Source organism: Macrobrachium nipponense, chromosome 13, assembly GCF_015104395.2.
Source record: "Macrobrachium nipponense isolate FS-2020 chromosome 13, ASM1510439v2, whole genome shotgun sequence".
NCBI classification, from domain to species: Eukaryota; Metazoa; Arthropoda; class Malacostraca; order Decapoda; family Palaemonidae; genus Macrobrachium; species Macrobrachium nipponense.
The window spans coordinates 23,059,773-23,074,772 of NC_087206.1; the positions used below are offsets into that span (position 1 = coordinate 23,059,773).

The 15,000-nt window shown below is 35.7% G+C and overlaps 1 protein-coding gene across 2 annotated transcripts in view; it reads left to right on the top strand.

Annotated features, from left to right (window-relative positions):
- LOC135225685 (PDF receptor-like) overlaps nucleotides 1-6,283 on the top strand; it is a 478,368-nt gene extending 472,085 nt beyond the window's left edge. For both annotated transcript variants that reach the window (XM_064265032.1, XM_064265031.1), the window contains exon 14: nucleotides 6,145-6,283. In XM_064265032.1, the coding sequence (XP_064121102.1) occupies nucleotides 6,145-6,157 (13 nt within the window). In that variant the 3' untranslated portion in view covers nucleotides 6,158-6,283. The remainder of the gene's footprint in view (nucleotides 1-6,144) is intronic.
- The last annotated feature ends 8,717 nt before the right edge of the window (nucleotides 6,284-15,000 follow it).

A 15,000-nucleotide genomic window follows, 5' to 3' on the forward strand; every position in this document is an offset into this window, starting at 1 on the left:
TAAAAGTGAAACTCGTTCTGGCCAAAAATCTGCTACTGAAATTGTGTTGCATTTACCGGTACCCACCGGTACCCTTTTCCTATCGTGCTTAGATATTTCATGAATTAAAGAAAAAAAAAGTTTGTAAGAAATAGGCAATTTCGTTCATAATGATGTATCGTAGTGCCTTGAACGAATACCTAAAGTTGATAGCAATTCAAATGTCATGCAAGAATGATTTAGGACGAGTGGCAAATTAAACTATAGTTCATCATAAGGTTTTTCTTGTTGTTCCTACAGGATAGAAGAAAAATTTTGTTGCTAGATGAACTTAAAGACGAGGACAATAAAACCTTCTCAATAAATTTATTTTTTCTGGGCATGTTCCTTCTTTCAAAAAATGTCCAACATATAGTGACGCAACAAAAGAAAAGTCTTAAATTAATTTGGAAGATTTAAGAGCGATTGATAAAATGCAAATATTGAAATTATAAGCTATGCTCATGAAGAATAGAGGGTAAACGTGTTACCAGATGAACTGAAAGGCGAGAAGGACAAAAAAAATATACTTTATTGCGCAAATGACCTTCAACAAATCTCGAACATGTAGTAACTCGAGGTAGGAAATTAGGTTGGAAAGAAATTGGACGAATTTGTAGTAACTCGAGGTAGGAAATTAGGTTGGAAAGAAATTGGACGAATTTAAAATGACAAGTATTTCAGACGGCCTAGACAATTAAACAATAAAGTTGTTACAGTAAATGACGACAAAAATTCCACGCTGACGCCCCAATATCCTATTTTCTTTTTTCCCAGCACCCACGTAGTTAATTCACTTCACGTAAGAGTGATAGATTGTTCGCTTGGTATATTCGTCATTGTACGTTTGCAGTGTTTCCACTAGGCTTTCCCCAAAAACAAAGAGAGAGATAAAATTAAAAAAAAAAATAATGAAAATTGCACTTCGAGGGAGGTTCTAAAACCATGAAATCTACAGTACCTTGGCATGGAAATACTTTTATGTGGCGTGTGTTCCACGCAGAATGTTATGGATGTTAGATGTTAAATGTCGATGTGTGTGTGCAATAATACAAGTGAGCCGCATGCACTCACACACACTCGTTTATGATATATATATATATTATATATATATATATATATATGTGTGTGTGTGTGTGTGTGTGTGTGTGTGTGTGTGTGTGTGTGTGTGTGTGTGTGTTTTGTGCATACCGTTCGTCAAAACATTAAAACTAAAATTCGTTGAATCTCACGAATCACTAAGCTATCTTCACTTCAGCGGCAGACCAGTTATCACCAACGCAGGCAGTTGCATTAGTGACCCGCATTTATTTATATGTTTATGATGACCGTTGATTCTACCATTAAAAATTCTTCGGTTTTTCACCTAGTACGGAAAATTGCTCAGCTTTTCAGTTCCCACCGTTCGTTTTTCAATAACAGTATTTTTCACATCTACGATAATTTACAGGCAATGAGCTCCTCTGGACCAGCATATCTTTCCTGGGCCTGTCTTAGTGACGGTTCATAACGTCCTAAATCGGAGCTTGCCGTCTTGACCACAGGATATTTACCGTTCTTTTTCGACGGCAATATTCCACTATTAATGATAGACATAGTTCATTCAAATACTTAGCTCAGAGCATTACCCCTACACTGTATTATGATGCACCAAATCTATCGTCGGTGCCAATGCCGGCAAACAAAACAATAATAACTTGTTCGTTTTCCCAGATAACATTTAGATTAAACCTATCCAGGAGCGCCTCTCTGGCGTGATCGGTACGGTCTTGGCCTGCCACTTCGGTGGCCGCGAGTTCGGTTCTCGGTCATTTGATTGAGGTGTTAGAGATGTGTATTTCTAGTGACAGAAGTTCACTCTCGACGTGGTTCGGAAGTTACGTAAAGCCGTTGGTCCCGTTGCTGAATAACCGCTGGATCCATGCAACGTAAAAACACCGTACAAACAATAAACCTATCCAAGAATCCTCACATCGACTAAAACAGTCATCTCCTTGGATCTCCTTTATCTTGTAACCCACAGGATGATGGATTTCCTTTCGACGGTTAAATTATCTAGAGTTATGCTAATTCAGCGATAAGCACCATTACGGAACACGCGAACGTCATCAGGCTGTGTCTCCCCAGCTTCCATAAACCGACAGGAGTAACTGACTGTCTCTACACTTTGTTTCTTGGGCGTTATGGCCGTCGCAAACGCCAGACTCTCCTGGTTTGTTGAGGATATTGCGCAATTAGAACCTCAAATGTTCTAGCGAAGGTGCAATGCATTACAGCCCTTTTGTTTTGCTACTTTTATTTATTGTTATCAATTCATTTATTGATTTACCTGATCTCTTCCTTCTGTATTTCCTACTATCTCCTGTAACTTCTCTCATGTGGACACCATATTTGGAAGCTTGAATCTCGAGTCAGCATCCGAATAAGGGTTTGTCTTCTTCTTCTTAATAATAATAATAATAATAATAATAATAATAATAATAATAATAATAATAATAAGGACAGCACACCAGAAGCAGTCCATCCTCAGCTTCCTAGCCTAGAGGATATCTGGCAGCTCCAGACGAAAGCTCGCTACAAGAGAGAGAGAGAGAGAGGAGACAGAGCGAGACAGACAGACAGACAGACAGACAGACAGAGACAGAGAGAGAGAGAGAGAGAGAGAGAGAGAGAATGACTGGTGACTATGATATCATAGTTTATTTGGAATAATAATAATATAATAACAATAATAATGTATATCCATTTTACTCGTTATTGTGTAAAGCAGAAATGTTTATACATGTGAAATACTGATAACTATACTCTGATTTTTTTAATCTGTCCATCCGCCTGTGGTGTTTCCGCATGGTAACACTGCGTCCCGTGCTTTAGATAGTTACGCTATTTGTAAGTTTTAGGTAAATAAAAGGATATCTGGGTGTACATTTGCAACTGAAAAGTGTTTTAATAATTTACTGTGTGCGAATTACACCGTTAATATTTGAAATAGGATATTATCATCATTGTTGAATGTAACTATCTAAAGTCCGGGACGCAGTGTTACTATACGCAAACACCACAGGCGGATGGACAGATGGAAAAAAACAGAGTATAGATGTGTGTCTATTTGTTTAGGACAGTCGACCAATTCCACCATGCACAAAGAATATTTATATTTTCTCTGGGGTCATTGTCTGAAATACAACAGTAAATGAAGTTGAAATCTTCAGTTAGAGCCGTGCAATTCGGCTTCGGTCATTTAAGGGAGATGGGCACCTCAGTGGGGTGATCAGTAAGGTCTTGGCTTGCCACCTCGGTGGCCGCGAGTTCGATTCTCGGGCATTCCATTGAGGCGTGAGAGATGTGTATTTCTGGTGATAGAAGTTCATCCTTGACGTGGTTCGGAAGTCACGTAAAGCCGTTGGTCCCGTTGCTGAATAACGCTGGTTCCATACAAAAAAAATTAAAAATAAAAAAAAAAAAAATTTGAAAAAACAATCACCAGACTACTGGTTTTCCTTCTGTAACATATAACAAACTTTATCTTTTTCTCTGGGTTGGATGGTCTCACATTTCCTTCTTTGATGGACTAGAGGACGCTCTCGTTTTTACATTTATTGTGGAATATGCCCCCATATAACGGCTTGATGTCGTCAGGGGTAGCCGGGTGAGGTTCCTGGTGGTACTATCTGCCCTGTCCATGCCGCAATTTGTGCCCATTTTTTATGAGAACCTTGTCCACACATTCCATTTCTGTGTGTATGTCCTTCCAAGAAGTATAGTGCGAGAAGGTTCTTCTGAGGAAGGCGCTGATGGTGGATCGTCTATATATCTCAGGGCACTCCCTCTATTCAGACAAACGCCCAGGATCCTTGGTTTCTTCCACACACCCTCATAATAAAAAGCTCCTCTCGTTACTCGACGAGGATGTTAAGAAAGGAGAGGTGATGATCGCAGCCGTATTCTGTCGTAAAATTTAGATAATTGTGAGCGTCGAAGGTGTGAGTCTCTGGGGATGTACCCCTACTTCAGTAATGGTGCTGACGAGGACTCATTGGTATACCACACATACTGTACATGTACGACTTTTCTATGATTCCATGCATATAGTACAGTACAATATTAAGTTCGGAACCAGTTTTGTATGTATGTATGAATGTATATTCAATTTTCTGTGTATTTATACCGAATTTTGTGTGTATATGAATTCAAGTGTTTATCAGTATATCATTTACGATAACACGCATTTGTCAAAACTTGCTCGAGCCTAGTTAAAAGAATGTTATCGTGAAATCTGAAAACGGAGACGAGGGAATCTACTCGTATTCCGCCTTGGCATTCCAGCTTCTGTCTTTGGCATCGAGAAACGATGGTGGTTATTTTGGGCAATCTTGTTCTGGCAAAGGAGGAGGAGGAGAGGATGGAGGAGGAGGAGGAGGAGGAGGAGGAGGAGGAAAGATGGAAAGATGGTTGAGAAGATAAGGCACGCTCTCGTTCTCCTCAGGGCCTCTCTCGCTCCCTCTTATATTTTCTTGTTTTTTTTATATCCTGAATGTTTTTGGTGCTTTACCTTCCTCGTACCCACCCAAGGGACATTCCCTAGTCTGAAGGACAGGGAGAGATCTACTTACGAAAAAAAATCAGTCTGAGGAAAACTTTCTGTGGGTAGAATAAACATTTGAAAAAAAAATTATCATGGGAAAAATCACATTGGGAAAAACTGTATGGAAAATTTCGTCTAGATCAATTTACTTAGGAAATATGTTACGTAAAGAAATTCAATTAGGGAAAATCGCCTCAGGAATAACCTCAGTCTGAAATATTCTCGCCAGTCGCCCATTTGTAAACATTTGAACGTTCGGTAACATATAAAAATCAAGTTAAGAGACTTTGTTTTCGTAAATGAAAACTTTTGTTGATGTCGTCTCTAAATATTAAGTTGCCCAGTGCATCATTCCTCGAGTATGATATTGCTACTCCAAGAAGATGTTTGTATACAATGAACGACATGAGTCGTTTGTTTTCTGTTAACATTCCTCAGCTCTTTATGTGATTTTTCTTCAACGTTCTTATACTTTATTCAAATTCTGTGGGGATTAATTGCACCACTGAAAGAATATAGTGGCTCCAAGTAATTCACCCAGTGATTATTTAATAACGTCTATTCAATCATGACCCTAAAGAGCATGAATTACTCCGTTACTATAATTGGTGCTATTCTAAGGTCCATACCCAAGGTTGGACCTCATTGCAGACTTGTAGGTCCTTCTTATTTCTTATTTATATATTTTATGAATAGTAAAAATGTGAAGTTAATCTGAATTAAACCTATACACTTCACTTGTAACGACCAGGTAGTATAATAAGGGATAGATTATTCAATTAAGCGTTCTAGAATGTTTAGTTTTGTTTTTATTGTGGGTATAAATAGAAGAGGGGTTCCCCATAAGAGAAAGAGCTAAACGACTGTAACAGTTGCAATGCACTACGAGCCGATTGCTTCTAACTCATTGGGTATACAAGCGAGCAAGCAAACACGAAATCAGTATTCAAGCACATAGTTAAATTGTGTATGATACGGCCTAGGATTCTTTCTGACCTCCTATGCTGTCGATCAGTGACGAAGTAACCATCTGTGGTATAAAGAAACTGCAATTAGACCATTGTGGAAAATCCTACAATGTAGTATCCTTTATAAATATGTATACTTGATCAGTAGTAGTATAAGTATTATTTTGCTACAAAATCTTGTCCAAAAAGTGAGAGACATATTTTGAGAAGGGAAATTTGTAAGGCCATAAATAATACAAGTGAAAAATTCAAGGATTGTTCATATAATTTAAGTTCGCTGGGTATGACGAGCTCTTCTCAGAGTTGTTAATATAAGATAATTCAGTACATTACTTTTCCCAGATAATGTAAATATTTGAGTGCAATGTTTAATATCTTGTTCATGCAGTAAAAGGAGAAATAAGTTTCATCTCATTTCACCCTCTGTCAAACTAGAAATTTTCTGTTTTATTTCCAAATAGTTGCAGTCTGATATTATGACCCTAATGTCATTAAATTTCTCCCCTTTCCCCTTTTTTTAATTTATGACCCTAAATAGTCATAAATTCTCTCCCCCTTTTTTTTTATCCACAGGTCGTACTTATGACAGTTGCGTCGGCTCCCTGGATGTCCCAGGAAGGGTCCCAGGGTGCCAGGACCCCATCACGCCCGTAAGAAAAGAGTGAACGATCGATCGGCGTTCAACATGGGTCGTCGGGATGGGGCAGGAACCACGCACACAACGCCCGCCACTCTGCATGCGTCTAGGCCTATGCCCTCTCTAGCTGACTCCACCACCTCGCCCTCCCACACGTGTCACTACAATTCGGAGAATCATGCAGAGGCAGAAGAGAACTCGGTCCCGCTTCATAAAATGGTTCCGCATTGCATCAGGCAGTGCAGCCACACTAGTCTTCCTGAGACACAGCTGGAGTGTGCGAAGGCCCGCATGTACGATTCCTCCTCCGAGGTGCCGTGTGGCCAAGACTGCCACCTCCAACACTGTTGTCATTTGGAGGACTCTGGTAAAGCTCTGGAAAATTTTGGCTCTCTGGCTAGCAAGTCTTTTAACGAGGAGGGTCAGAGCATCCTTTTACGCACTCTTAAACCACAGAGATCCTATTCTCTCCGTGTTGCTAAGAGCGCACCCTCAACAACTCCCGTATCCTCTAAACCACAAGACCTGGACGCCAGTTTTAGCAATGGGCCTTCGAAAACTCACAGTAGAAGTACAAGTAGTCAGCGCAGACATGTAGATAAGAAGCAGAACAGCTGTCGTAACATCTGTTCAGTGACAGAAGTACAAGAACAAAGCTCCAAGGACATTAAAAGCAGTGCCTCCCACACTCTGCTCTCTAGGAGGTCTAGTGCTAGGCAAAGAACGACGTCAAACGGGTCTTCAAATTCAGACTGCTCTGATGCCTCTTCCGAAATGGAGGACGTGATGATGACAACCGCTTGTTAGGCCAATGGTCTGGCTGGCTAGTGGCGTTCGGCAAACGCTGTTCAGTATTATACTCATCTCATCTCATTCTCACAACTGCATCACCATAGTTCTAAGGATTTGCTTTCCCTTGAAGTATTTGCTGCCTTTATGATTTTGCGTACCGATATGCATCTTATTATGAAGGACAGTCACAAAGACGTTTTACAGAGGAATTCTGGCCAAAGAATGTGTCATAAGCTAAGTCTGAAGGATGTGTCATAACCTAATGTTAGAAGGAGAGTACTACGGCCAAAGTATTATTTTTATTATTTATGAGCTACTGCCATATGCCCATGGACTCTCTTGTGAGAACTGGAAAGTGAAATAGACACTGAAGTGCATCTGGAAGACAGCGTTCGGAGGCGACCCCACAGGGATTGCCATCAGCTCAGTTACATGGGCCTCATACTTGATTGTTATTCGCGCTCTCTTATCGCCAAAAAAAAAAAATGAATTTCTACTATCTTATGTGGTTGAAGCTATTAGAGATAAGGAAAAACCCCAATCAGTATTTTTATAAAATATATATATAATATACCTTGTCACTGGCGTTGAGCCATCGTTATACGTATTATTAGGACATATATGTACATAATTCTATGTTAAATGTGTTTTCTAAGGAATGCTCAAAGATATGTAAGAGAGATGATTAATCACTTGTCTTCGGCTGTATAAAACTACATCTGCTGGAGGACGCTTTCGTTCATAGGAAAACTTTATTTTGAGGAGAAAAAATGAGGAAATAATTGAAGCAGAATTAATCATTTATTTCTCTACAAAATAAAAAGAAAAAAAAAATTGCATGTTTTCGGCAACAAGATGCGAATGATTAAGCAGCAAATTTAACCACTTGAGGATGAAGAAGTAAGAATGTTAAAAATCACCCAAAATTTTATCTCTCAGCAGATGTAGATGGGAAGATCACATGAGGAGACTATTTACTATATAAATATATATATTATATATATATATATATATAATATATATATATATATATATATATTATCGATTTTTACGAGAATAAACAGCCAAGACAAACTTCCCGAACGTGAGAGTGTATACTAAAAGACCATAGGGGTATGGCATTCTACTCTACTCTGTAGGTAAACTATGACAATTTCGGGACCTATTCATTACAAGAATAGTGTTAGTATTATTGAATGTGTAATATCATACACATATTTATACGCAACCGTGCACGCATATGCGATGACGTGAAAGTATGTTTGAAGATATATATAATATACATATAAACATAGGCCTGAATGTAGGAATTCTTCTGAACTAGACACTGAAATAAATGTATTCTTATGATGAATTTATCATAGTCCGAGTATGGGGTACTTATATATATATATATATATATATAGATATATATTAGATATAGATATAATAATAGATATTATATATATATAAAAAATCAAAAACCACCACAACAGTATGTACTTCCATTGAGTTTCAAATATTCAGAATAAAACACGCATCTAGAATGAAAAGAAGATTAATTTATATATATATATATATATATATATATATATATATATGATATATAGTATGTATATATATATATCATATATATATATATATATATATATATATATATATATATATATATATATATATTATTTGCGATAACTGAATCACGAAAGTTAGGAACGTGATAAATCCATAAATAAAGATATATGCCACGAAGGAAAATAAACGACGGATTATCCGCGAGACCTTTCGACGTTAAACTTCCTTTACTGCTTAGTAAAGAACGTTAAACGTCGAAAGGTCTCGCGGATACTCCGTCGTTTATTTTCCTTCGTGGCATATACTTTATTTATACATAATTGCGTGTGAGAGCGCCCATGCGTCTGGCAGTGTATAAATTAACTGGTGTTTATATGTAATATAATATGATATTCGCAGTATTATATAAAGTGACGTTTTGCAAATCATTTCAGAATCCAAAAGCATATTTACGAAATCAAGTTATGTCTATACCTTATTATAAACTCATTGATGGTAACATAGCTGTGAGATTGATATAATATTTAGTTTTGCTCTTAAGCATTTTGTGTTTAATATTGACATTATTTTTATGCAGTTACAAAATCAACAGTATTGACACATGGACACAAAAATGTCATATATATATATATATATATATATATATATATATATATATATAAGATATATATATATATATATATATATATATATATATAGATATATATATATATATATCATACATATAATTATATTTACAAAGTTAAAGAAGTAACAAAATTGTATTAATCAGAAATAAAACCCAATATGTTACGTAGAGAAATCTGTAGAAGAGCCTACAAAATTACAAAATTAGGCATTATACTACATCTGTCTAATGTGATATCTTACCTCATTCCAATATTCATATCTCTTAAATGTAATTACGTACATGTTTGTATATATATACGTGTGCAATTGTTTGTGTATGTATGTGCTTATGTATGTATGCGTGTACATGTTTATGAAAATGCGTATGGACGTGGATGGGTGTATATTTTATGTATGTGTGTATTATATACAATACATACATACATATATATATATATATATATATATATATATATATATATATATATATATATATAATATTATAGAGATTATGTGATCGTCGCCAATGTATCTTTGTGAATTTATACATCATACATATAAATGTATATAAATGTATATTCTAATGACTTACTACTAGACTTCCTTATAGCAGCATTATAGAATACTTAAAAGATGATGATCGTCTAGCCGCTGTTTTAAGCCTATCAGTACAAACTGTGATAGCATTGTCTGTTCAACGGAGAAAATGCACTGAGGATTCCGATCTTCGAGTCAGTCAAACGTTCCTCATGAGGACGGTTGATGAGAGAGAGAGAGAGAGAGAGAAGAGAGAGAGAGAAGAGAGAGTGAGGAGTTCATGAACGTGTGCATGAGAAGATTAAGAAAGAGAGAGAGAGAGAGAGCGAAAGATATAGAGAAAAAGATTTTTAATTAGTAAAACCAGTTAAGTTTTCTTCGCTAGGTCTTTAGCCCTTGCAATGTTGCCCTCGCTTAATATTCCTCCACAACCCCTACATCCTTGCCTGAATTTGTTTGCCGTTATTTGTTTCAATAGCACTGAGAATGTGCATCAGCTGTCATTTTTGCCCCGCCATTTTTTTTTTTTTTTTTTTTTTTTTTTTTTTCTGGAGCATTGGACTACAGCCGCATCAACTGGTATGATTTTGTGGTGGTAAGCTGACGCTCTCTTCTCTGTCAATCTTATTCCTTCGTTCACTTATAAGCTCCTTGCTTGGCTTCTTTGGGAGACAGATGCCAAGCGAAGACTTTATAAAGATTCTTTTTTGTTTTTTTCTACGCAGGTTTCCTTAAAGCAAGAAGTGATGGAGGGCAAAAGTCTTGCAGAAAGCGAGAGAAAGTGTGGACGGAGGTGAATGACCAAGGGGATGGATAAGAGTATTCTAGTATTTTTTTTATTTAGGTATTGAGAGAGAAAGAAAGTTAAGACTGGGAGAGTGAAGAAAAATAATATTTAGTGGATTGGAGGCGGGAGGAGAAGCCAACAATTATGATAACAATTGTGGTCAGTTTGGGAAAATTCTAAAGCGTTGTTAAATAAGACGCAAGGTTTTGGTGTATTGTTTCGCATATAATATATTATTATATAATATATATATATATATATATATATATATATATATATATATGATATATATATATATGATATATATATATATTATATATATATATATATATATATATATATATATATATATATATTATATATATATATATATATATATATATATATATAATATATATATATATATATATATATATATATATATATATATATAATGTATGTATATGTATCTTTATACATATATATATATATATATATATACATATATATATATATATATATTATACACAATACATATATATATATATATATATATATATGCATGTGAATTAATTAAAGATATTAAGGGCAATTCTAGACGCATATCAGAATGCAAACCGAGTATGTATCGTAGGAAGCAAAACCTCTGGCGTGTTTCAGTAACTATCCTTAGCCTTAAGGCCTTAAGCATTTTCCAAACACCCTAGTTCCTCTGATATGCCAGCAGTGCAGGTAAACTGAAAGTTATATTTTGAGAATACCGATTGATTGATTGACCTAATTCTGTAATCTAACGGTAAAATAACTGAAGTCACAGCGGCCTCATATGATTGTAATTCATGTTGCCATCGTGGACTTCTAAGAGCTGATTTAAAGGATATTAAATTCTTAAAGTTAATAGACTCTGATTGCGGTACATCAAGGAAGTTACGCTCGTGGATGTTTAAAAGCCTTTTAGAAACCAAAGATTAACTTGCGATTTTTTTAAATAATAGTTATAAGGCCCTGAATACAATGACCAATGCATTTACCGAAAGCAGACTGATAATTGTTGTGTGATTGAAAAGGAAATGTTAGTACTTAAACTTAAAGAAATTGTCAGATTAACGAAAGAATTATCAAATTAGTCTAACCGAATATCCTCGTCGCCGACAGGCTATTTGGGAGACCATGTCTATAATTTATTTGCAACGTTCAGTAAATTAGTCTTGCTTTTGCGAAAACATTGGGCCAGATTACAATGTTTTAGATACTATTAAAAGTAAGTTACGAAGACAAATGAATCGGCGTACTCTTTCAGTACAATTCTGAATGACCATTTTCCGTCACTAGTCCAGCACTTCTGAAAAATATATATAAAAAAATTTCCTTTGTTATTAAATATGAATAGGAATAAATGAAGGCATTAATAAAAATTGCGTTCATTTATACCATGCAAGATAAAATAAACATTTCAAGTACCATTTCGTGTATGAAAACTAAATAGATATCATTAGTTAAATTGACTGAAATTAGGCAACCAATATGCAGGGAATAAATTCACCAAAGGGAAATAAAACAGCAGATAAGAATGTCGAACACTTCAACAAAAGGAATCATTATCCGGGTGGGTATTCATTCTTGCTGACATGCTACCTGCAGAGAACTTTGATCCATTAGTGGAACTAAGAAGAATTATGAATCGTCAGAGACTTCCGCTCACTCACTGGCGTCTGCATTTTATCCAGCGGTTTTTAATGTTTGATCCAGAGATCTCACGTATGAATGGAACTAAAGAGAGTTGTATTATATTCATTGTTTAGGTATGTATGTATTTACAAAACAGCCATACATCACCCTTACTTTTACATCTACATATTACATTATGCATACTACTTGTAAACAAGTAATCTCTTACACAGAAAACACACACATTTAACATATACATACATACATATATGTATATAATACACAGGCCAAAGATGTGGATTCTAGTCTTGAAGGAAAAAATACCTAGGTTATCAATACATGTTCAGGTGTCTAATGGAAAGTAAAGAAAAAAAAGTATTGCCACAAACAAATTGTTTCGTCTAAGATTAAGGTCAATGGATGTTGAATTTCACATCTTTCTCCTAAGCTTTAAACGCTTTATACACTCCTTTTTTTTTAGTTAGTGTTCCATTTCTCCGTTTTCCTTTAACTTCTTTACGTTGAACGAGAGAAATACGTTGAAAAAAAAACAACAATCGAGTTACAAGGAGGAAAAAAAAACGTTCTAAACAGAGGGAGAAACAGACACGCTTGCAATGAAAAGATTTTTCATATCACGGAAACAAGTACATTAAAGACATTGTTTGTACGTCGAATATTTTTTCCTTTTGTGGGAAAATGATTTAGTGAAAGAGGTATCACCCTAAACAAACGCTAACAAGAATACTCACACTTATGAATAAAAAAAAACAAGGAAGTTGCAATTATTTAGAAATATATATACTCCCCTTATTCTTCGTTCGTAGCAAGTGTCTTCTCTTCCTCTACAAATACAACTTTGATATTTTTGTAATGTTATGTGGAGTGTTTAAGCTGTTAAATAAATGAATTTAATAAAGAGTGTTTCTTTAACCATACCTCTCTCTCTCTCTCTCTCTCTCTCTCTCTCTCTCTCTCTCTCTCTCTATATATATCATATATATATATATATATATATATATATATATATATATATATATATATAGATAGATAGATAGATAGATGATAGATAGATAGATAGATAGATAGATAGATAGATAGATATATATATAATATATATATATATATAGATATATATATATAGATATATATATATATATATATATATATATATATATATATATATATATATATATTATTCAGCAAGCTTGACATCCATTTCAAATGGTGGTTGTATTGAAAGCATGGCTTACATTTTGTAAAGAGAAAAAAAAAAAGACCCTATGAACTGGATGTAATTACCTAACTACAAGTGATTAAGAAATTTAACCTCTATATTTTATACATTGAATAACGTACCTTATGCGATGGCTTTATTCAGCCAATTGAATTCAGTTAACCATCAAAGGCTATCTTCCCAATAAGGATGACCTTATCTGTAGCAGGATATGAACAGCATTATTTACAAGACTGAGATGATCAAATGTTTTAAAGGGCGATGCTGGTAAAAAGCTCCTTTACCTTCGAGGACTGATGCTAGGTAGGGCGCATGCGCAGTTATAGCAAGTCGGTGCATACGCCCTTTTTGTGTGTCGGTGACTGCGTTTACCTCTTCATTCCAAAGTCAAGGTACGGACGAAGAGGGAAACTAGCTGTAATATTCAGCCCACTAGACAAGGTTAGCCCACCTGTTAAAAAAAATATGATGATGCAAACTTCGTAAAGCTGTAAATAAAATCCACTTTCTCTTGAAAAGTATTGTTGGCATGGATGCAGATAGAAATTACTGGAACCTGTCAACAATGAAGTAGTCTACTCCAGGTCATGGGACCTTCATTTTGCCTGCATAAACGGTGTCAGGGATCTGAAAATCGGAACCGCTACAGTTAGACGTAAGCAAAAGTCTGTCACTATTTCCTGCACTCATTCGTATTCTACGTAAGTGTTTTTATTGTGTTCTATGTAGAACGGCTTGGAAAGGTTGTAGTCCTCATGGCAATTGGTAAGAATATATTTCAGATAAAATGTTGGTATAGACAACCATACACAGCTCATTTAGCCGAAGGTCATGAAATGTATTCATAGATGGTGTTAGTAACCAGTATGTCAAAATATTTATATATACACTGAGGTCTTGTGGGCATTACGTATAGAGACAAAATCTGTGGCCATATAGACACGCTGGTCACTAACAAGACATCAGACCTGTGATGTCAACGATGTCATAACTAATTATCCTCAATGGTTAACTACTGTCTTAAATATACCCAGCTGACAGAGATGTCAAAGGTTATGTACGTTGCTAAGTTCAAAATAAATGTGTGTGAACCGTACCAAGCGAAGCTATAACGAGTGTACGGCTATGACGATCGTTACAAGGAAATTTTATTGTATGGGTATAAGACCATATTGGCACTAGAGCTGTTAGGATACGACCAGTGGTATTTATCTGCAGCTGGCTTTCTTGACAAATTGGGATTGCAACTTCGACCAAATTAAATTTTTCCAAGATTCGAGATTTCTGCACGAGGTGAGTCATCATTTTACATTTTTTTTGACAAGTATTTATGCTCATTTAATCAACCTGCTTAACCAAGTGTAATGTAGTTTCCAAAGCCCACGTAAAGAAGCAAGGAGAGTAATAAATTAGCATCTCATGGACGTGATCGGTATGGTCTTTGCCTGCCACCTCGGTGGCCACGAGTTCAATTCCCGGGCATTCCACTGAGGGGTTAGAGATGTGTATTTCTGCTGACAGAAGTTCACTCTCGGAAGTCCCGTAAAGCCGTTGGTCCCGTTGCTGAATAACCACTGGTTCCATGCAACGTAAAAACACCATACAAACAACGAGTAATGAATTCATTCAGAT